Source organism: Pleurodeles waltl, chromosome 3_1 (assembly GCF_031143425.1).
Source record: "Pleurodeles waltl isolate 20211129_DDA chromosome 3_1, aPleWal1.hap1.20221129, whole genome shotgun sequence".
Taxonomy (NCBI): domain Eukaryota; kingdom Metazoa; phylum Chordata; class Amphibia; order Caudata; family Salamandridae; genus Pleurodeles; species Pleurodeles waltl.
The window spans coordinates 1,919,198,143-1,919,219,794 of record NC_090440.1 but is presented as its reverse complement, the minus strand read 5'-3'; the positions used below and the strand labels follow the sequence as shown (position 1 = coordinate 1,919,219,794).

The window sequence follows — 21,652 nt, the reverse complement described above, 5'->3', positions numbered from 1 at the left end:
CCACAGTAGAGATTTTAATGTCTCTTTGGTGCACCCTGGGTTCCTGGCACCACTGCGGTTAGGATTAGGGCAACAAAAAAACTTTCAACAGTTGATAACTCGAAATATATCAGCAGCACAAAAAAGTTACTTTTGCTAGGCCACAATGTCACAACCATTTCCTGGCCCATTGTAGATTGAGTTAGGGTATCTATTGGCAGAAGGACCTGGCTTTCAGGTATGAGCACTGAAAGTTCATGATCACCAGATCAACAGTACGAGGTGCTGTTTGGTAGACCACAAATCCAGGCAAATATCATAATGAGGTCCAAAGGTGTTAATCTACTTTTTTCATTTTTGACTCCGGACATATGATATATGAGTAGCTAGGACTGCTGATCAAGGTCCATCAATATCTCCTTAGCGCTAAAAATAATAAAAAAATGATTATACACAAAGGTTTTACATATATGCAGATAGTTCAAATATGGGATTCAACATAGAAAAATATATTGTGTGCACTTGAAAAAGGCAACATGCGTAAAAAAACATGTTTTGGAACATGCTGTATATATTTTCCTGACTATCTATACGAAAAGACAGTCAATCAATCAATCAATCAATTTGTAAAGCGCGATACATACCCGTGAGGGTTTCAAGGCGCTGGTGGGTTGAGAGGGGGGGGGGGGGAGGGAGGGTGCTGCTACTGCTCGAAGAGCCAAGTCTTGAGGAGTTTTCTGAAGGAGAGAAGGTCTTGGGTCTGTCGTAGATCCGGTGGGAGGGTGTTCCAGGTCCTGGAGGCGAGGTACGAAAATGATCTGCCGCCGGAAGATTTGTGTCGGATGCCGGGGATGGAGGCGAGGGCGAGGTGAGCGGTGATGCCGAGTGGAGATGTAGAAGCTGAGTCTGCTGTTCAGGTATGATGGTCCGGTGTTGTGGAGTGCCTTGTGTGCGTGGGTGAGGAGCTTGAAGGTGATCCTCTTGTTGACAGGAAGCCAGTGAAGGTATCTTAGGTGGAGTGTGATGTGGCAGTGGCGAGGGATGTTGAGGATGAGTCGGGCGGAGGCGTTTTGGATGTGTTGGAGGAGTTTGGATGAGATGCCGGTGTAGAGGGCGTTGCCGTAGTCGAGTCTGCTGCTGACGAGGGCCTGGGTTACTGTTTTTCTTGTTTCTGTTGGGATCCATTTGTAGACTCTGCGAAGCATGCAGAGGGTGTTGTAGGAGGAGGAGGAGATGGCGCTGACCTGCTTTGACATGGAGAGTGAGGAGTCGAGGGTGAAGCCGAGGTTTCGTGCGCTGTTGGTGGGTGTCTGTGGGGGGGCCAGCGTGGACGGCCACCATGAGTTGTCCCAGGCGGAGGGGGTGCGTACAAGGATGAGGACCTCTGTTTTGTCCGAGTTTAGTTTTAGCCGGCTGTCTCTCATCCAGTCAGCAATGGCTTTTAGTCCCTCATGGAGGAGGGTTTTGGCGGTGTGCGGGTCCTTGGTGAGGGAGAGGATGAGTTGGGTGTCGTCGGCGTAGGAGATGATGTTGAGGTTGTGTTGACGGGCCACTTGTGCGAGGAGGGCCATGTAGATGTTGAACAGCGTCGGGCTGAGGGATGAGCCCTGGGGTACACCGCAGATGATGTGGAAGGCTTTGGATTGGTACGGGGTGAGGCGGACTCTTTGGGTTCTGCCGGCGAGGAAGGATGTGGTCCATTCGAGGGCCTGGTCCTGGATTCCTGCTGCGTGGAGGCGGGATTTTAGGGTGTGGTGACAGACGGTGTCAAAGGCGGCTGCTAGGTCTAGGAGAATGAGGGCTGATGTCTCTCCATTGTCGAGGTGGCTTCTGATGTCGTCTGTGGCGGCAAGGAGGGCGGTTTCGGTGCTGTGGTTGCGTCTGAAGCCGGACTGGGAGGGGTCGAGGATGTTGTTGTCTTCGAGGTACCGAGTGAGCTGAGTGTTGACGATTTTCTCGATGACCTTCACCGGGAAAGGGAGCAGAGAGATGGGCCGGAAGTTTTTCAGGTCCTTGGGGTCCGCCTTTGGTTTCTTGAGAAGGGCAATGATTTCGGCGTGTTTCCAGCTTTCCGGGAATCTTGCAGTTTCGAAGGAGATGTTGATGGCTTTCCGTAGGTGTGGTGCGATGGCTGTGTCTGCTTTGTTGAAGATGTGGTGTGGGCAGGGGTCTGATGGTGATCAGGAGTGGATGGAGTTCATGGTCTTGCGGGTTTCGTCGTCGCTGATGTTGGTCCAGGAGGTCAGTTGGCTGGAGCGGGTGAAGTTCGTGGTGGGTGTGGTAGGAGCGTCCGGAGTGTGGGGGGGAGTTGAAGCTGTCGTGGATGTCCGTGATTTTTTGGTGGAAGGCGGTTGCTAGGGCGTCGCATAGTTCTTGGGAGGGGGTGATGTCGTTGACGGTGGCATCTGGGTTGGAGAGTTCTTTTACGATGCTGAAAAGTTCTTTGCAGTCATGGGCGTTGTTTTCTAGGCGGGTTTTGAAGGAGGATCTTTTTGCAAGACTGATGAGTTGGTGGTGTTTGCGTGTGGCATCCTTGAGTGCCGTGTGGTTGTCTGGAGTGCGTTCGAGTAGCCATATTTGCTTGAGTTTTCGGCAGTGGCGTTTGGAGGTCATCGGTGAACCAGGTGGCTCTTTTGTTGATGTGGTTGTTGGAGGGTTTTCTGAGTGGAGCGAGGCGGTTGGCGCAGTCATTGATCCATAGCTTGAGGTTGTGTGCCGCAATGTCAGGGTCGGTGGGGTTGGCAGGCCGTATCTGGGCTAGGGCTTTGGTTAGTTGAAATTCGGTGACTTTGCCCCAACGACGGCGGAGTGGTTGTTCGGTGTGGTGGTGTTTTGTCTGTTTCTTGAAGGTGAAGTGGATGCAGTGGTGGACGGTCCAGTAGAGTTCGGTGGTATGGTTGAAGGTGACGTGGTTGCTTGTGGAGAAGATGGGGTCAAGGGTGTGACCGGCTGTGTGGGTGGGTGTGTTGACGAGCTGTGTGAAGCCGAGGTTGGCGAGGTTTTCGGTCAGGGTGGTGGAGTTGGTGTCATTGTTGTTTTCGAGGTGAAAGTTCAGGTCCCCGAGGAGGATGTAATCCGTGGAGGCGAGTGCGTGGGTGCTGGCCAGGTCGGCGATGGCGTTGCTGAAAGGTGCCATGGGTCCTGGGGGTCTATAGATGAGTGCTCCTCTGAGCGTGGTGTTGGGGTCGGTGCAGACTTGGAAGTGAAGGAGTTCAGGGGCGCTGAAGGGGTCGTCCAAGGTGGTTTTGACTTCGAGGGTGGCTTTGTGGACGATGGCTATGCCACCTCCGGTTCTGTTGGTGCGGTCTCGGCGAGCGACTTTGTATCTGTTCGGGATGGCTATGGCGATGTCGGGCGCTGAGGAGTCGTTCCACCAAGTTTCGGTTAGAAAGGCCATGTCCGGGGAGGTGGAGTCGAGCAGGTCCCAGACTTCGATGGCGTGTATGCGTGCTGAGCGGGTTTTGAGGAGTATGCAACAGAGGTGGTTGGTCTTGATCCTAGGAGGTTTGTGGGCTCTGTTGCAGGTGAAGCTGCAGTTGTGTCAGGAGAAGGGTCCGTGCGTGCTCTTTGGAGAGGCCTGGAAGCAGGTGGTGTCTCTGCTGGTGTTGAGTGCGCGGAGGGTGTCAGCATTATAGCGGATGCTGATGGGGTGGCTGTTGCTGGGGTCAGGGGTTCTGGCGCTTGGCGCGGTCCAGGTGCGGACGGGCGCATACGGGCTTGCCTTTGGCGCGCCTTCGGTGCGCCAGCGGCGCGGCTTCACCACGGCTGCCATAAGAGGAGGGGAGGGTGGGAGTGGCAGCTGGGAGGCCCTAGTGAATGAGAGGGCTGGGGGATGGGGCCGCAGGGGACGCAGAAGCGGGATAAAGGAAAAAAGGAGGCAGCAAGGAAACGGTGAGAAGGAGTGGGGAGGCGGGAGGGGCCGCAGGGGACGCAGCGGCGGGAAAAAGGAAAAAAGGAGGCAGCAAGGAAATGGTGAGAAGGAGGGGGGAGGCGGGAGGGGCCGCAGGGGACGCAGCGGCAGGGAAAAGGAAAAAGAAGGCAGCAAAGGAACGGGATGGAGGTGGCGCGGAAGGCGGAGCGGGGAGCGACCTGCCTGCAGGAGCAGGGTCAAAGGTTGCTCCCTGCTACCGTGCCGCAGCTGCCATAAGAGGAGGGGAGGGTGGGAGTGGCAGCTGGGAGGCGGGAGGGCCTAGTGAATGAGAGGGCTGGGGCCGCAGGGGACGCAGCGGCGGGAAAAAGGAAAAAAGGAGGCAGCAAGGAAACGGTGAGAAGGAGGGGGAAGGCGGGAGGGTCCGCAGGGGACGCAGCGGCTGGAAAAAGGAAAAAAGGAGGCAGCAAGGAAACGGTGAGAAGGAGGGGGGAGGGGCCGCAGGGGACGCAGCGGCGGGGGAAAGGAAAAAAGGAGGCAGCAAGGAAACGGTGAAAAGGAGGGGGGAGGCGGGAGGGGCCGCAGCGGCGGGGAAAAGGAAAAAGGAGGCAGCAAACGAACGGGATGGAGGTGGCACGGAAGGCGGAGCGGGGAGCGACCTGCCTGCAGGAGCAGGGTCAAAGGTTGCTCCCTGCTACCGTGCCGCAGCTGCCATAAGAGGAGGGGAGGGTGGGAGTGGCAGCTGGGAGGCGGGAAGGCCTAGCGAATGAGAGGGCTGGGGGGTGGGGCCGCAGGGGACGCAGCGGCGGGAAAAAGGAAAAAAGGAGGCAGCAAGGAAACGGTGAGAAGGAGGGGGAAGGCGGGAGGGTCCGCAGGGGATGCAGCGGCTGGAAAAAGGAAAAAAGGAGGCAGCAAGGAAACGGTGAGAAAGAGGGGGGAGGGGCCGCAGGGGACGCAGCGGCGGGGGAAAGGAAAAAAGGAGGCAGCAAGGAAACGGTGAAAAGGAGGGGGGAGGCGGGAGGGGCCGCAGCGGCGGGGAAAAGGAAAAAGGAGGCAGCAAACGAACGGGATGGAGGTGGCACGGAAGGCGGAGCGGGGAGCGACCTGCCTGCAGGAGCAGGGTCAAAGGTTGCTCCCTGCTACCACGCCGCAGCTGCCATAAGAGGAGGGGAGGGTGGGAGTGGCAGCTGGGAGGCGGGAGGGCCTAGCGAATGAGAGGGCTGGGGCCGCAGCGGCGGGAAAAGGAAAAAAGGAGGCAGCAAGGAAACGGTGAGAAGGAGGGGGGAGGCAAGAGGGGCCGCAGCGGCAGGGAAAAGGAAAAAAGGAGGCAGCAAGGAAACGGTGAGAAGGAGGGGGCGGGGAAGGCGGAGCGGGGAGCGACCTACCTGCAGGAGCAGGGTCAAAGGTTGCTCCTTTGCCACACAAGCATGAAAAGGTAGCAGAGGACGTCAAGAGGTGGACAATGTCTTTTATTATTGCCAGGCAGGAGTAGGCTGACCGTGGGAGGAGTTTGGCTAGGCATTGTGAGAAAAGCAGAATTGTTTGGATCTACTTGCTGTGTTCTATCTTCAGGACTCTTGGCGAGTCTGTGGCATGTGCAGAGTTACAGTGAGGGTGCAGTGAAGGCATTGTCTCTGTGAAGTCTTGCCTGCTACTGGAAGCATTCTTATGGGCTTGATGGAGGAATGTGGGAGATTCGTGTTTCCAGCCCTATACTGATCTCTGGAGTCATACAAGGGCTACAAAACTACTACATGGGCTAAGGCCTTAGGGAAACCGATCCTGTCAGCAGACCTTTGCTGAGTGGAACTTCACTCCAGAAGCTGGAGAGTGCAATAGTTTCAGAGGACCTGTTAAGTAGATCAGTTGCAGCATTTTAACACTTCTATTGCTTGATATCTGTGGAACATAACCTCTGCACCTGGGAAGTGCAGAAGGAAAATTTAATTTAGAGGACCAGTCGCAATATATGGCCGAGAAGTATTATTTAGGGACTCCCCTGTTTGTCCGCATCCTGATCTGAGCATCAATCCCCATTCTTGGAATTGGCTACCAGCAGTATTAAGTAGTTCTACCACAACCTCCAGGCTAACAGCACCATCAATGTAGCAATGAGCTTACCCTTATATCTTGGAATGTGGCAGGTATAAAGTCCAAAGGGGAAAAAATGTACTTTCTGAACTCTTTAAATCGTGATATAATTTGCTTTCAAGAAACCTGGTCTATTGGCGAGTTGCAGTTTAAAAATTATTATTCCTTTTGCTGTAAGGCCTCCCCCTCAACGAGGGGGCATGCAAAGGGAGGAGTTGCATGTTTGCTGGCGAACAGACTGCATTGGCAGCATGAATGCTTTAGGGATCCCAGTAATTTGTTTTTAGCAGTAACTTTACAATGCATTGGAGTCGGAGACAAGGTAACCTCCTAATTCTTATGTCCCGCCTGGTGTCCCTTTTAATAATCTTTTAGTCAAGGTATTTCTTTACATTAAGGAACTCTGTGACAGGGATCCAGGAATGCAAATCATCATGGTAGGAGATTTAAATTGAAAGATTTCTAACCTTGGATTTGCATCCTTTTGGGATGAGGAAAAGGAGGAAGCATTTGGACTACCTCCTTGTATTTTATCTCACAAAATAAGGCTTGATAAGCGTGGGAAGCTTTTTCTTGAGTATCTGAGAGAGAATGATTGTATCGTTGCTAATGGTAGACTCCCATCTGATTCCACAGCCCATTGTACTCATAAATCACCTAGGGGTGCTGCAATCTTGGATTATGTGGTAACAAACTATCAGTCCTTCTCCCTGTTAAAGGATATAATAGTATTACAGCTACCTTTAGTGATCATAATGTTTTGGTAGTATCTCTTGACTTGAAGGCGCAACTTACTGATTTGTGGAGTTTAGCAGGGCAACAGCCCCAGCTGAATGTTCAAAATGGAAGAACATATTTGTCCCCAAGTAGTTTTAAGGGGCTCAAAGGTATCCTAGAAAGTACCCTGAATGATCTTGGTAGCTGGGTAGGAAAAGTAATGGAGAGTTTTACTAGTTTTATGCAACTGGCCACTTCTATCCCTCGTCAGAAGTCTCAGAATAAACATATAGCAAAACCCTGCTCTCTTTTTATTACTGAATAGAGAAATTAATGCTCTTATTCGTAAACAGTATTGGGACTATACATCTGTGAGGCAATCCCAGCTAGATATCTTAAAAAGAAGGAGAAGGAAGTTAAGAGTGCGCCTAAAAAAGGATGCTACAGATAGATTCTGGATTGCAGTTAGAGAAGCAGCCTCTTCCGGCCACACTAGGTGTTTTTTGTCCCTGATCGAGGAAGGGGGCGGTACAAGAACCAGGCCCCTCTCAACATCTATCAGCGAATTAGGCTGGTCGACTTTTCTATCTGACCTTTATGCTTCGAATGGGACTACAGTGGAGTTCCCTCAAATCAGTTTCGACTCCTCATACTCATATCCCACTCTAAAAGAAATCGAGGCTGCTATAAGAGCAATGCGTTGCTCAGCCGTGATGGGACCAGATGACATCCCAATACTGATAATAAAACAAGATATATCCTCTTGGTGTAGGATTTTATTCCCGGGTGTATCAACATTGCTACGAAGCCAGGAACGTCCCTCAATCCTGGAAGGGTAGCGTCATTGTCCCCTTGTATAAAAAAGGGGATCTAAGTTGCCTTAAGAATTACCGCCAGATTGCACTTTTGGATCCAATCAGAAAAATCTTTACCAAATTTTTGTTATCACAGATTAATGATTGGGCAGAAAAGTATAAAATGATCTCCTTAGATCAGACGGGCTTCAGGAGAAATCATGGCACAATTGACAATATCTCTGTTTTGAAAGTAATTAATGAAAAATATTTTTCTCTGTGGGGGGAAGTGATCTATGCAGCCTTTATAGATTTCTCTACAGCATTCGATAAGGTAGATTGTATCTTGTTATGGAAGAAGCTCCTAAGACTAGGCATGCCTGGCATTCTCTTTGACCTTGCGGTAGCCCTTCACTCCTCCAACTGGTGCAGAGTTTTGCTATGGGGTGAACAAGGTCTATCTCATGTCATTTCAATCAAAAATGGCCTAAAACAAGAATATATGTCGGCTCATTGTTATTTTCCCTGTATCTTTTGGATTTACCCGCACATTTAACTCAATGTGAGGGCTTTGCCCCTAAATTAGGAGGTAGATTGCTGCGCTGTCTACTTTATGCAGATGACATAATCATTTTAGATTGCACCCCCAAAGGGGCTTAGTAACCGATTAAAAGCCCTCAAACAATACACTGAAGCTCACTTTTTAAAGATAAATTGCTCAAAGAGCAAAATTTTGTGTTTTCATGGGAATAAAAGATTCAAGTACAGCAATTTTTGCTGGACTTTGGGAGCTCAACCCCTCGAAAGAGTAACCTCTTACACATTTTTGGGTAAAATTGTCAGTGGGAACCTTAAAGATAGAGAATATATTGAGCACAACCGAAGGAAGGCCCAATCTCAAGCTAACGGTCTGAACGCCTTATATATAGGGCAACGGACAGAAGGCATTTTAAACATCTCTTAGAGGTTTATCGGGCGAAGATACCTCCATCTCGATTGTATGGTATAGAGCATATTGCGGTATCAAAGTGGATCTTTCTCGATAAACTCGAGGGACGTGTCCTAAGGAATATTTTAACTGTAAATTCTGCCTTTTCAGTACCGTTATTAAGACTTGAGCTAGGCCTGTGCAGTTCTTTTATTCAAGGCCTGGCTGCGGTAATTCGTTGGATGTTTAATTTGATAACGTGCAGTGACAACTCTTTGCGGTCACTGCTAAAAAAAGAAATGTTAGCTGGTCATAAAGTAAAATATACCATCTGCAGGAATTTTTTTATATGCCATGGATCATCTACAATTAGATCCTTCTGCAATTTTTACTTTCTCTCCAGCACAGCTTAAATTCACACTTAGGAAAGCAACTTGGGCGGTGAGTTTCTGCCAGGACAGCCAGGCCTGCGCACACATGCAGAGTTTTCATATAATATCATATTCCTTAAGACCAAGGGTCACACAGCCCTACCTTATCTGGAACTTGCCTCATAGGGTGAGAAGATTCTGGCTCCTGCTGCGACAGGGGCAGCTATCCCCTGAACACATTACAAGCAAAATGGTTTGGCTCCTCCGTTATCTGTAATTTATGCCATAACAGCGTCCAAGATTTGAAACATGTTGTTTTAATCTGCCCGGCCCTATTGCCCTATCGCCGCATGTGGCTGTGCACTATTTGTCTTACTTTTTCTTTTAGTACTGCTTCTAATCTATTACAAGCCTTACTCATTCCGCCTAATGAAATGTTTTGTACTAGAGTTTTTAACTATTTTAAGTTTTTTTTTAACTTTGTATTAGCTTAATCAATGTGTTTATCAAAGTTTAATTTGTTTACTATCATTATATTTCTTCTTTTACTACAATGATGTATTATTTTATGTGGAGCTCTGTTGGCGTTCCGTAACATAATAAATTTGACTTGACTTGACTGCAGAAGGAACGTTGGTGCTGCAGCAGAAAAATTCATTTAGAGGGCCAGTTGCAACTAAACATTTTACGGTAGCCCTGAAATGGAATTGTGGGGATACCAATGCAACTGGAAACCTAGGACTGGTGTCTGCGGAACACGTTCTAAATATGTGCACACTCATGGTGCTTTGTTACCAAAACATTTTGGTTCCAAATTACCCTAGGGCATTGCCGTCTCTGAGTGCCCATAAATGTACTAGTTCTACTATGGCCATTCTGGAGAACGAAAACAATCACATCTGATTAAGCTGGCACTTAAAAATAGTTTCTAGTTATTTAGCAATTGCCTGTCTAGTATTTCACAGATTAGTGATCCAAGACACCCTGAGGACTTCAAAGTGCTCCAGACGTTAGCCCCTTAGAACAACACTGCCCCATGTAAAGTATACACATTAAGCACAAATTGGCTTTGTTAGGTTATGTTGTGTAAAAAAAAAAACCTGGGGGCGGCATTTCAACAACCATTAGTGCTAGACGTTTCTGCCTTTTGCGTCTGTCTTTCATTTTAATGGCTCTATTATAGTTATGAATCCATTAAAAACAAATGCGCTTTCGAAGAATTACCCCAGGTGGTCATTGACCTTAATTAAATTTGAAATCTTCCAGTTCTACTATGTCTGAGGCCAGCCCTCAGCTCCCTTCCTCTGAATAAATAAGCCTGGACTGCTCGACTACATCTATCACTGGAAGTTGAAGAAAAGTAGAGCGTTTTGGATCATCTTTACTTCAAACAGTATCCAGTGTCCCAGAAAAGTAACGGGAAAGTACAGCATCATACATGGTATTGCTTTATGCCCTTCACCTGGCAACAGTACTGGAATAAAAGCCTGACCTAAAACACACCACTGGGACCAAGCAACACCTGACTGAAGAGCCCCATTAAGGATGAATCCGGTCTTGTTCTGCTTGTGTTTGGGTTCAGAGAGGACCTGGCCTGGCAGGTTGGCTGGATTGCTCCTACTGCAGCAGGGTCCAGACTGATTTGAATACGGCTGGGTCTAAACTGAGTTGGCATGGTGTGCAAAATAATGAGAGACTGAGATGCGGCCAGAGTAATTACCAGTGGCTGAGATTAAAACACCTATTTCACCCATCACTTTTCTGTTTACTTCACTACTACATGTAATGGTGCAATCATTATAGAGTACAAAGCAGAAGGAAAGAGGCCCAGCTCCAACTAAAATAGAGTTCGGACTTTATTAGATGTACACCCAGCGTCTTGCAGTCTCTTCCCTGGGCAAACAGGTGCAAACTGGCACAGGCTAGCCCAAAGTTGCTACAATGATTTACCTCACAGGGTGATGTAAAATATTTTAAACTATAAAATGTAAATCTAACAAACACATCCCTCATGTATCTGTTAGGCTGGGGTGAACCCACATCACTCTGTGGCAAAGTGAAGCGTTCTATTATGTATCCAAACACCTGACAAACTGCCACCATCCCGTCGTGCTTTAAAAAGGATAACGAACATGGAACACTTTTCAGGAGTTAAAACAGCTTGACATGCAAGCACCTTCTGCCTCAATGCGGGATTACCAGGAGCTGCCAATTTAGAAAATGCTTGCCCTAGTATGAGATTCAGCCAGAGGTCACAGAATGCCATTACTCTCCGTTTGTGGTACTCAACACCAATCTTCCTGAACTTGTTGAGAATGAGAAAGCACATTCTGCTTGTGATATAGCGCCTCCCATTTCAGGACAAAGAAATCGGGCAAACTCAGCTAAACTGATGAAGGCATCAGCACGTTTGAGGGGTAACTAACCAAAAAGCCCAGGACATTTCCGAGGTAATGAGATGACTTCCCAGAGGTACTCAAATGCTGGGTTAATAAGTCCGGCTGGCACTTGGATGTCTCAGGGACCTGGACTTCTGATCTGGATGGCAGAATCAAGGCGGATGGCAGATAATCAAAAGCAGGGTTCCAAAAGCCCGATGGTCAATTAAACATCACAGGAACTAGGCCGTCTGCCGTACTTAGAGGAACCTTTATGTTTGACAATAGTCTAAATCCATCTCCTCAGAGGGATAAGAGGAACTCAAAAGAAGGTGCCAGGATTCATGTGTCTAATAGACAAACCAGGATACTTGAAAAGTACTGAAACTCCGATTTTATGAGCACACTGAGGAATAAGCAGACAACATACTTTACGATCATCTGTTGATATTTTGGTGTAGTATAACATTGCTTATATTATCACCAACTCATTCTGGCTATGTTCTAAATTAGTATCTGTCGACATATAAAAACATCACCAAGATCCAAGTCTAACTGAGTGTTCCCTGCACATCTAACACAGAACGGGACCATCAAAACACCTTCTGGGGGCACTTATTCCAAACACTATCATGCCTTCACCAACGGATTTTATCATGGCTGGTGGATGTCTTATTGTGTCATTCCAGTCCGACAAGACCGACCTAATATTGAATTTGTGGTTTATCTAACTACTAACACCCTATTGGTAACAAATGCAGGTGGAGGCCGAAGGCTGTCGGTCTTGAGTCCCCCATCCCATTTAGATCCCAAAAAGATGAACATGTAAGTGGGCCCATAATATATCCAAACAGCTTTTTCAATCCTGCTCCCCAAAAGAAATGTAAAATGTGTCACCTATTGCAGGATAACCAAGTTGTATTCTACCTGTGGGAGATGAGAATATAAAAAACCTATACATGTCTCTTGAATTGTGTCATGTCAGTAACTACTCATATTCAAGTCGACTAGTTTCTGCGCTCTTTAGGCAATAATGCCTGGCACATTCATCATGACACTATACAATTTTGTGATCTACTTGTAATAACAATTAAAAAGCGACCACAAAAAGAGGATACTCCAAACTAAAGATGTTCGTCCAATGTCCATTTAGTGTGTAACCCACCCTTTATATTTCAGCTGCTGGTGAACTAAAAAGACTCGCCTCTCGATCCAGAGAGGCCCTTCCTCTGGTTTTGTCTCGTCATCACTCAAAGACGCAACTTGGCCACCGGCACTCGTGACTGGCAGCTATGGGTAGGAGCTAAAGGAATCCCAGGAAAATGTGATCCTCACAGAATGTTGTAAGTGAGCCCAAGCATCTACAGGAGAATTTTGGAAAGCCAAATGATATCTGTGTCTAAAAGAAATTTGAGTGTGTTCACTCGGCCGTTTTCCAGGCTGCATAGCTGTTAATTAACCACTTTGTCCATCGACCCCTAAAACCACCCCACGGTCCTCAACTTACTAGGAGTTTTCCCAATGTCCCATATGACAGGTACTCAAACGCAGACAGACGAAACGCTTAGCTTCTCAGATGTATGCACCAGACTCGGAGAAGGCCCACAAACAGGCAACAGGATGTCTGGCAAGTACTCACGGAAGTGCCAGGACACCAAGATCCGCCCAAGCACCAGGGCAAGGATGTCTGAAATGTACTGAAATGGAGTCACCAGGATGTGTGGCAGGTACTCAAATCCAAACAACACCTTTTCTGCTGGACACTCAAAAACGCCGTGCATCCAGCCTTTTAATCCGATCTTAGAGTAGGATTTCTTACAGTTGCATAGACAGAGGGGAGGTACACGTACAGAAGAATAACTGATAAGTATTCAAATACCTCTGCAAAGATGTCTAACACTTATTCGAATGCAGGCGGCAAGACCTGTGGCTCCAGAACGCACACATGGCACTCATGCACAAGCGCCAAGGCCTCCAAAAGATACTCACGCTTCCACCTCTGGAAAGAGTTGCAGCTTCTGAGGAAAGATTTCGGACAGCAACAACCGGATGTGCGAGAGGCCAAGGGATTGAATTCGTGACTCCAAGTGCTGCAAGAGAAGAGTGGACGACTGTTAAAAAAAAAAAAAAAAAAAAAAAAAAAAAATGAAGGTAACAGGGAGGTAACAGGGCGTGCCACATTGGTCTTCTGTGACACTTTACTCTCAGGCCTTGCATTTTGCTTAATTTGTAAAGGTGCTTGCCGGGGTTCAACACAGTAACTCATTTTCTAACACCAGTCCTTAAGCAGGCATGCACCTGTTCAAGACCGAGCTCACTTTGCCGTTGCCTGACATATATGTTGAATTAACTGGTTTAGCATCAGTATTTCTAATTGTGAGACCCATTAATCTGTATTTGCTGTAACCACAGGAAAGGGGCAGTGGCACACAAACCACATCCCAAGCAAGGAGAGTCACTGGACTGGCCATTGGCTGACTGGAGGCAGGAGAGGTCCGTTCTGTATATTGCTCCCTCCTCTTGTACCATCTATGACGTGGGACCAGTGGGCATGCACGTGCCCGTATTTAGAAATCCGACCAATAAAAACAGAAGCTTTTGAGTTGACACGTCCGAGAAGGAACCCATCGAATCATGCTTTTTGATTGGCTTCTGATGCATCTAGTTTATTTTTCATCGTAAAGCCTGGAGTACCAATTATCAAAATCGAAAGAAAAAAATAGTTCCATGAAAGCTGCTCACACTAAACGTGAAAAGCACATTTACCACCTCTGTAGGAATGGGGAGCACTGCTTATTTGAAAATAAAAGGCAAAATGCAAACATATATATATATATAACACAACCCTAGTTAGGGATCACTGGCCTGCACACAGCAATAGAGCTTACTTAAGAGCTATGATCCTGATTTAGAGTCTGGAAGGCCGGTCAGTCCTTCACATGCGGGACAGACATCCTGTCCGCTTTATTACAAGTGCAGCATATCCTTTCCTATAGCGCCTGTAATGAGGTGGACGGAATACTCAACACGTTATGACGCTGTAACCTGTTTGCCAAACTCTAAATGGGGACCTATGTTATTTGAAGGGACAGAACAATAGGGGGGCGCTCTAGCGACTGCAGAGGGCAGTGCCAGCAGGGTGCAGTGTCAGCGGTGACCTCCTAAGAAAATCTTTGGGCCCTGGTACATTATGAATGAAACACTGACATTTAATACATTACTTCTGCACTGCTCTCGCTCGCTCATTACCATCAACACTCGTTGATGCTTGCCCCCCTTCCACCCTCTCCACCCCGTGTGTCAGATATTTTTCTGGATCCAAGCAATGAACGGGGCATCTCGCAGTCTGGAGCGGAAGGTAGGCGCGCACTCCACTGGCATGGATGAGGGTACAAGGAATGCAGGGATCTGAAAAATATAACTGGTGGAACCATGGTCTTTATGGCCCTGGAACAAGCAAGAACGGCCTCATCTACACAGGATGTCAATTGGGGTTGGCACCAGGTGCACCATAACAGTCATCACCAAAAATCAATAAATGCTAGTGTCATTCAGAGGTCGTTGTGTGCAAACGTAGTATCTATTATAAGCCCTAACAAATTGTAGGCAGTAAAAATAAGGCACAATGGAGAAACACTGTATCCAGCCGTCCTTGTGTCAAGGTCACAAGCAGGCAGGGCAATGGTGATAACGTCTGTCATCTCACACACAGATTAGCCAACGCGTCCCTAACCCTGCTCCAATTAAGGAAAGAACTGAAGACACAGCTCCTTAAATAACACTACTCCATGACAAAGTATCAGTTTACCACCACGCACAGGAAGGACCCAGCTATCCCTCCAACTATTCACTGACAGCACCATTGCTCCGACCTCTTTAGCGGCTTCCGACATGCGGCCCACCTGACCTTTAATTGCGGCCCCCTCGTGAACTTGACAAAGCAGAAAATTTCTGAAAGCTGTGAAATGGGCATACTTTATTTAAACATTAACTAAGTGGCCTAGACAACTTATCTTTAGGAACACATTTAGTTTTGAAGATATGTTGCATTAGATATGTAAGAACACGATAAACTGTCAGCAAACTTCAAAAAAGTCTTTAAATGCATAAGCGTTTTACCTTACTTTGCACCCCCCCTTGTGCCCACCTTCCATCACCCCCCTACTCTCGGCCTACTGGCATCAGTGCGACCCTCGGGCATGTCACAGACAGTGTTTTGTGGCCCATGGGGAAATGTTTGCGAGTACCCATGCTGAACAACTACCACAAACATACCTACGTGCACGCCAGGCAGAGACAGTTTCAGCACCTTGGACAGGAAGTTGGTGTCAAAGCGCATTCCCTCTCACTGACTCTGAGAAAAGGTGATCACGGTCACAGAATGGCAGGCAGGAATGGATTTAAGGATAGATGGGCTGGGTCCTGAGCACAAGTAGTAACTGACAAAGCACTGGCCATGCAAGTAGGTCTCCCCTATGCAAGAGTTATTGACTTTGACAATATGTTTTAGCCATGTGTACACATGCTGCTCGTCATGGCTAAAAGTTAGTGAGGTAAAGGACAGTGACATAGAGTGTTATGGAGTGGCATAGAGTGGTGTTGGGTGGCGTGGAGTGTCATGGAGTGGATTTGAATGCCTTGGAGGGAGTAGCACGGCGTGTAGTGGAGTAGAGTTGAGTGGAGTAGGGTGTCACAGTAGAGTGTCGCAGAGAGGAGTGGCATAGAGTGTTGTGGAATGGTATACAGTGGATCATAGTGGGTGTTGAATAGAGTGCATTAGACTGTTGTACAATAGAGTGATGTAGAGCGGAGTACATTATTGTAGAGTGGAGTGGCATAGAGTGAAGAAGTGTAGGTGAGTGGAATGGCAGAGTAGAGTGTTGTAGAGTCGAGTGGCACAGAGTAAAGTGGAGTGGCATAGTATCAGAGTTGGGTGGTGTGGACTGGCATGAAGTGGGGTAAAATAGGGTGGAGTACTATGTCATAGAATAAAGTGGAGTAAAGTGGCAAGAAGTGACACAGAGGGAGTTGCGTAGAGCGTCACAGAGCAGAGTAGTGTTGTAGAGTGGCACAGAGTGTAGTGTCATGGCATGGAGTAGAGTGGCCTATAGTGAAGTGACAAAGTAGAGTGGTGCAAAGTAGATTAGCATGGAATGCATTGGTTTTGTGTAAAGTGGTGTAGACTAGAGTGGCGTAGAGTGCAGTGGGAAAGAGTAGAGTGGTGCAGAGGAGACTGCAATGGCATAGAGTGCAGTGGTGTAGAGAAGACTGTTTCAGAGTAGAGTAAATTGCATAGAGTGCAATAGTCAGGGATAGAGTGAAAGGATGCGGGATAGAGTGCAGTGCCGTACAGCAGAGAAGCGAAGAGTGCAGTGGTGCAGAATAGATTAGAGTGGTGTCGAGTATGGAAGCAAAGGGCGCAGTGGCATAGAGTACAGTAAAGTGGCGTACAGTGCAGTAGATTGGCATTAGGTTGAGTGGTGTAGAGTAGCATGTCTGAGTACAGGAGCTTAGAGTGGTGCAGAGAGCACTGACAGAGTACAGTGGTGAAAAGTAGGAAAGAGTGGTGAAGAGTAAAAAAGAGTTGCATAGAGTGCAGTGACAGAGCACAGTAGTATAGCGCTGCATAGAGTGCAGTGGCATAGTGTTGTAGAGTATAGTGGCATAGACTGCAGTGGTGCAGAGTAGTTGGCATTAAGTGCAGTGGTGAAGAGTGTACTGGGGTTTGAGTAAAATGGTATTGAGTGCATTAGTGTAGAATGCAGTGGATTAGAGCAGAGTAGAGCACAGTGGCTTAATTTAGAGAAGAATAATGCAACAGAGTGGAGTGGCATTGAGTGCAGTCGGACAGAGTAGAGTGGTGTGGAGTGCAGTGGAATAAAGTGCAGTGGTGTAAAGCAAATTGTTTCAGAGTGAAGTGGCGTAAAGTGGGGTGTTGCAGGGTGGAGTGGCATACAGTAGTGGCACAGATCACAGTGGTGTAGAGTGGCATACACTGCAGTTGCGTGAAGTGGTGCACAGTAGAGTGGCATAGAGTGCAGTGGCATAGGGTAGATTGTTTCAGAATAGAGTTAAGTGTGGCAGAGTGGAGTGGTGCATTGTATAGTGGAAAGAGTGCAGTGGCACAGAGTAGTGGCGTACAGTGCAATGTTGCAGAGTAGAGTGGCCTAGACTGGAGTGCTGTAGAGTGGAGTGACCTAGACTGGAGTGCAGTAGATTGCAGTGGTGAATAGTAGAGTGGAGTGGAGCAGAGTGCACTGGCAGAGTAGAGTGGTGCATAAGAGAGAGGCGAAGAGTGAAGTGGCATAGAGTGCAGTGGTACACAGTAGATTAGAGTGGCTTAGAATGTAGTGTTGTAGGGTGTAGTGGTGTAGAGTGCAGTAGAATGGAGCAGAGTAGAGTGCAGTGGCACAGAGTAGAGGTCTGCAGAGTACAGCAGTGTAGATTTCAGTGGTGGAGAGTGCAGTGTTGCAGAGTAGAGTGCAGTGAAGTAGAGTAGAGTTGTGTAGAGTTCATTTGTGTAGAATTCAGTGGAGTAGAGTGGTACAGAGTAACGTGACAGAGTGTAATGGTGTAGAGGAGAGTGGCATAGAGTGTTGCAGTGTAGAGTATAGTGGCGTACAGTGCGATGGTGCAAAGAAGATAGGCACAGAGTGTGCTGGTTTTGAGTAAAGTGGTGTAGAGTGCATTGGTGTAGAGTGCATTGGTGTTGAGTGCAGTGGCATAGAGTGCAGCAGCATAGAATACAGAGAAGTGGAGTGGTGCAGGGTAGACTACAATGGCGTAGAATGGAGTGGCGTAGAATGGAGTGGCGTAGAGTGGAATAGCACAGAGTGGAATAGAGTGACAGAGTGCAGTGGTGTAGAGTAGATTGTTTCGGAGTAGAGTGCAATGTCTTGGAGTGCAGTATCATGAAAGGCAGTGCTGCAGAGTAGATCAGAGAGGCTTAGAGTGGATTGCCATAGAGTGCAGTGACGCAGAGTAGAGTGATGCAGAGTAGCGTAGAGTGCAGTGACGTACAGTGCGCTAGTGGTGAAGAGTATAGAGTAGAGTGGTGCAGAGTACAGTGCGGTGGCATAGAGTAGCACAGAGTTCAGTGGCAGAAAGAGCAGAGTAGACTCTCAGAGTTCAGTGATGTACAGCAGAGTGGTGCAGAATGCATTGGCATGGAGTGCAGAGGTGTAGAGTGGAGCAGAGCAGAGCGGCATAGAGAGCAGTGGCACTGAGTATAGTGGTGCAGAGCAAAATAGATAACTGTAGAGTGCAGGGACGTAAAGTACAATGGTGTGGAGTTTAGTGGCATATAGTGCAGTGGCGTAAAGTGTTGTAGAGTATAGTGGTGTAAATTGCACTGGTGAAGAGTAGACTGGTGTTGAGTGCAGTGGCATACAGTGTTGTGGTTTTGAGCAAAGTGGTGTAGAGTGCGTTGGCGTAGAGTGAAGTGGTGCAAGCAGAGTGCAGTATTACAGAGTAAAGTGGCGCTGATTGGAGTGGTGCCAGGTGCAGTGGAGTAGATTGGACTGAGAGTGGAGTGTTGCACACTAGAGTGCAGAGCAGATTAAAGCAGCATAGTATGGACTGACATTTAGTGCACTGGCATAGAGTGGAGTGGTATAGAGTAGAGCGGATGGGCAGAGTGCAGTGAGGTGGAGTGGGCACAGTGGGGTGGTGTAGAGTGCAGTGGCAAAGAGTGCAGTGGTGCAAAATAGAGTAGTGTGGGATAGAGGTTATTGGCATAGAGTAGAGTGGGTTAGAGTAGAAAGGTGTAGAACAGAGTGGTGTGGAGTGGTAGAAAGCAGAGTGCAGTGCAGAGTGGAGTGGCATAGTGTGGAGTGGCATAGTGTGGAGTGTCACAGAGTAGGCTGCATTGGTGTGGATCAGTGTAGAGTGGAGTGGATTAAAATGAAATATGCATGGTGTGGTAGCGTACTGTCATTACAGACAACACATATTCAATTGAAATGGCCATTACATTTGCACAGACATACAGTTTTAATGATAAAGAATACAGCACAGACACAATAATGTGTGGAAATATCATCTACTGCATTGATTTGTTTTGATAGTATTAACATATTTGTTTTACATTCACACTTCCGAATTACTAGAAAGTATGCTTCATTTCTGCTTTCTAATTCTAATATATTCTCAAAGACCTGCAACGTTCATTTACAGGCATCTAAATTGTGCGCCAGCAAAAAAAATCATACATCATTCCTCAAGCACATCCCCAGTAGCCAGCATGATTCTCACATAGATGCTGTCACTCACTTTGAAGTCAGAGAAAGAAAAATAAACACCTAGCTACCTGGAAGATAGAGTCTGACATTTGATCTCTGACTCTGAATGCACCACAAATGTAACAAGATAACAACAGGATTTAAAGGCCTGTTTAAAGAACTAAAGCATCGGTGGAACAACACTGTAAATAGGGTTTAGGCAACAGAAGGGACAAACTCAAGCTGGACAGCCTAAAACAAGTAGAGCCAGCAAATAGAAAGCAAGCAAATGTGAGTTACAAACCCCAAGATGTCATTAACAAATCTGTTGGGCTTTGCCCTAAAAAGGGCAATAGAAACAGGTCCCTTTCGGGCTCTACGTTTAGCCCTGGAATTTAGCCAGTGGAAAAACACTTACTGCAGCAAGCGGAACAAAGAACATTATTCCCTGAGCGAGAGGCAGGTAGCTAACTGGCTCACTGTTGAGCTTCCCGTTCCTGCACCAAATTGAGTTATGAGCAGGAGGGAGAAGGCCCAAATGGTCTCTTTTCTGTTCTTGTCAGATAAGAGTCATAAATATCCAGGACTGCATGCTTTTAAGGGACTCATCACATGGGCCTCTGCACTGCACACACGACTGTCTTCTTTGCCGCTGTATCAGTCCCATTTTGAGCGCACATACCATTTTCCGTGTACACTTCAGTGGTAAATGGTGAGCCATGGAGCCTGTTTGCAGTCCAACTCATAGTAAGCATTTTTTTTTTATTTTGCAGCTGCAGGAAGCAGGTGTTCCTGTGGCCGGGTATATTTTTTCTTGCAGAGAAAGTCTTTCTCCTAGCCCCCACAAATGTGCAGCCCAGACACTGAGCACAGTGCTCCACAATGAGATGACGGGCCCCACAGCATGCTGCACCTGATATTACAGCCTCAATTCTAATGCAAGTCATAGTATCAAGCATAGTGTTTATAAGGTGAGTGAACAGTTGTAGAAGGCTTAGTAACTGATAGTGGTGATGGGGCGTTCGGTGGCAAAGCAGTCCTTTTTTGAGCTGCTGTCTTAGAAACACTATATCTTGGCCCGAATCTACAAGGGCTGCAAAACTCAGGAAAGTCCTTTCAAATCCTCATTATAGTTCAAAGGTACTGGCTCAGAAAGACAGGAAATACAAAGCGGTGGGACTTTGCCACTCCTCATACCCTACCATGCACTTACCTCATTGTGAGTTTCAAGTCAATCATGGCCAAGCAAATTTTACAATCCATTATAGAATCCTTTGGGAAAATCGTATCACGACTTAGAAGTTCCATCAGGATACCAAGAACATTAAGCATGGTCTGGTGATCTAGGTTTCCTGTAAAACGAAGGAGCTACCTGGCAGGTGCATCTGGCACAGACTAGGGCAGTACGTCTCATAATCCTGAATGCGCTGCCCCCAGGGTGGCTGCAAACTCGAGCCTGCCCTAGGTTCAGTGTATTCAGTAGAATACAGAGCAGCTGCTTACAGGCTGCTCTGTGTTTTACAGTGGAGGTGGCAGCTCCCTGCACTTTAAAGAGGGGCAGAGATCCCCCTGCAGGGGGCGCAAAGAGTGACAGCACCGGCATGCACAGGAATGCCCAAGGGGGGGCATAGGATCCCATTTTCTCTCTCCAAAGGGCTGCCCTCAGGCAGCACTATATCAATGCACTACCACTTTGTGGTGCACAGTCACTATGCTTCCTAAGAGTTTGCCTCTGAGGTTGCATCCATAATAGGGCATGGGTGCAGAGGCAAAATGATTCCCTCATGCCACGCCCCATGCAAATGATGGAAACTCTCTTAAGATACCACTGGCGCTGCCTGTGTGCCAGACGTATGAGTATTATAGAATGGGACGCACAAGTGCCTGCAGCCACTTCTGTAATACCATAGTGTCCCATGGGCGCACATGCCCGTTGTGCCCCCGTGGCGCACATGCCTGCCCCAGAGGCACTACCCATAATACGGCCACAGGACAGTGCAGCAGAAATTATAATAGTCTGCCAGGTTTTCAAGGAGCTAAAACATATTTACAGGCTGAGACATGGTATAGATACGTAAACTCTCCAGACAGGATTTAGAATATACAAATACAAAATGAGGGTTTGACATTGGTCAAAATTAAAGCTATATTCTGAAGTCATTTGTTGGATACTTATGGTATAATTATTGCAGAGACTGACTGGCTTACGGTTTTTATAAGGGATGCACCTTTAGGTGAGATGGTAATAAAGCTAACTTTTTCCTTCTTAGTACATGAAGAACTCAGGGAAAATTATCTGCAAGAAGA

The 21,652-nt window shown here is 47.4% G+C and overlaps 1 protein-coding gene across 3 annotated transcripts in view; it reads right to left on the bottom strand.

Annotated features, from left to right (window-relative positions):
• The window catches only part of DPH1 (diphthamide biosynthesis 1), a 1,238,545-nt gene that overhangs the window by 180,178 nt on the left and 1,036,715 nt on the right, over nt 1-21,652 (bottom strand). For all 3 annotated transcript variants that reach the window (XM_069226145.1, XM_069226146.1, XM_069226147.1), the window contains one exon: nt 13,116-13,216. In XM_069226145.1, coding sequence (XP_069082246.1) covers nt 13,116-13,216 — 101 coding nt within the window. The remainder of the gene's footprint in view (nt 1-13,115; nt 13,217-21,652) is intronic.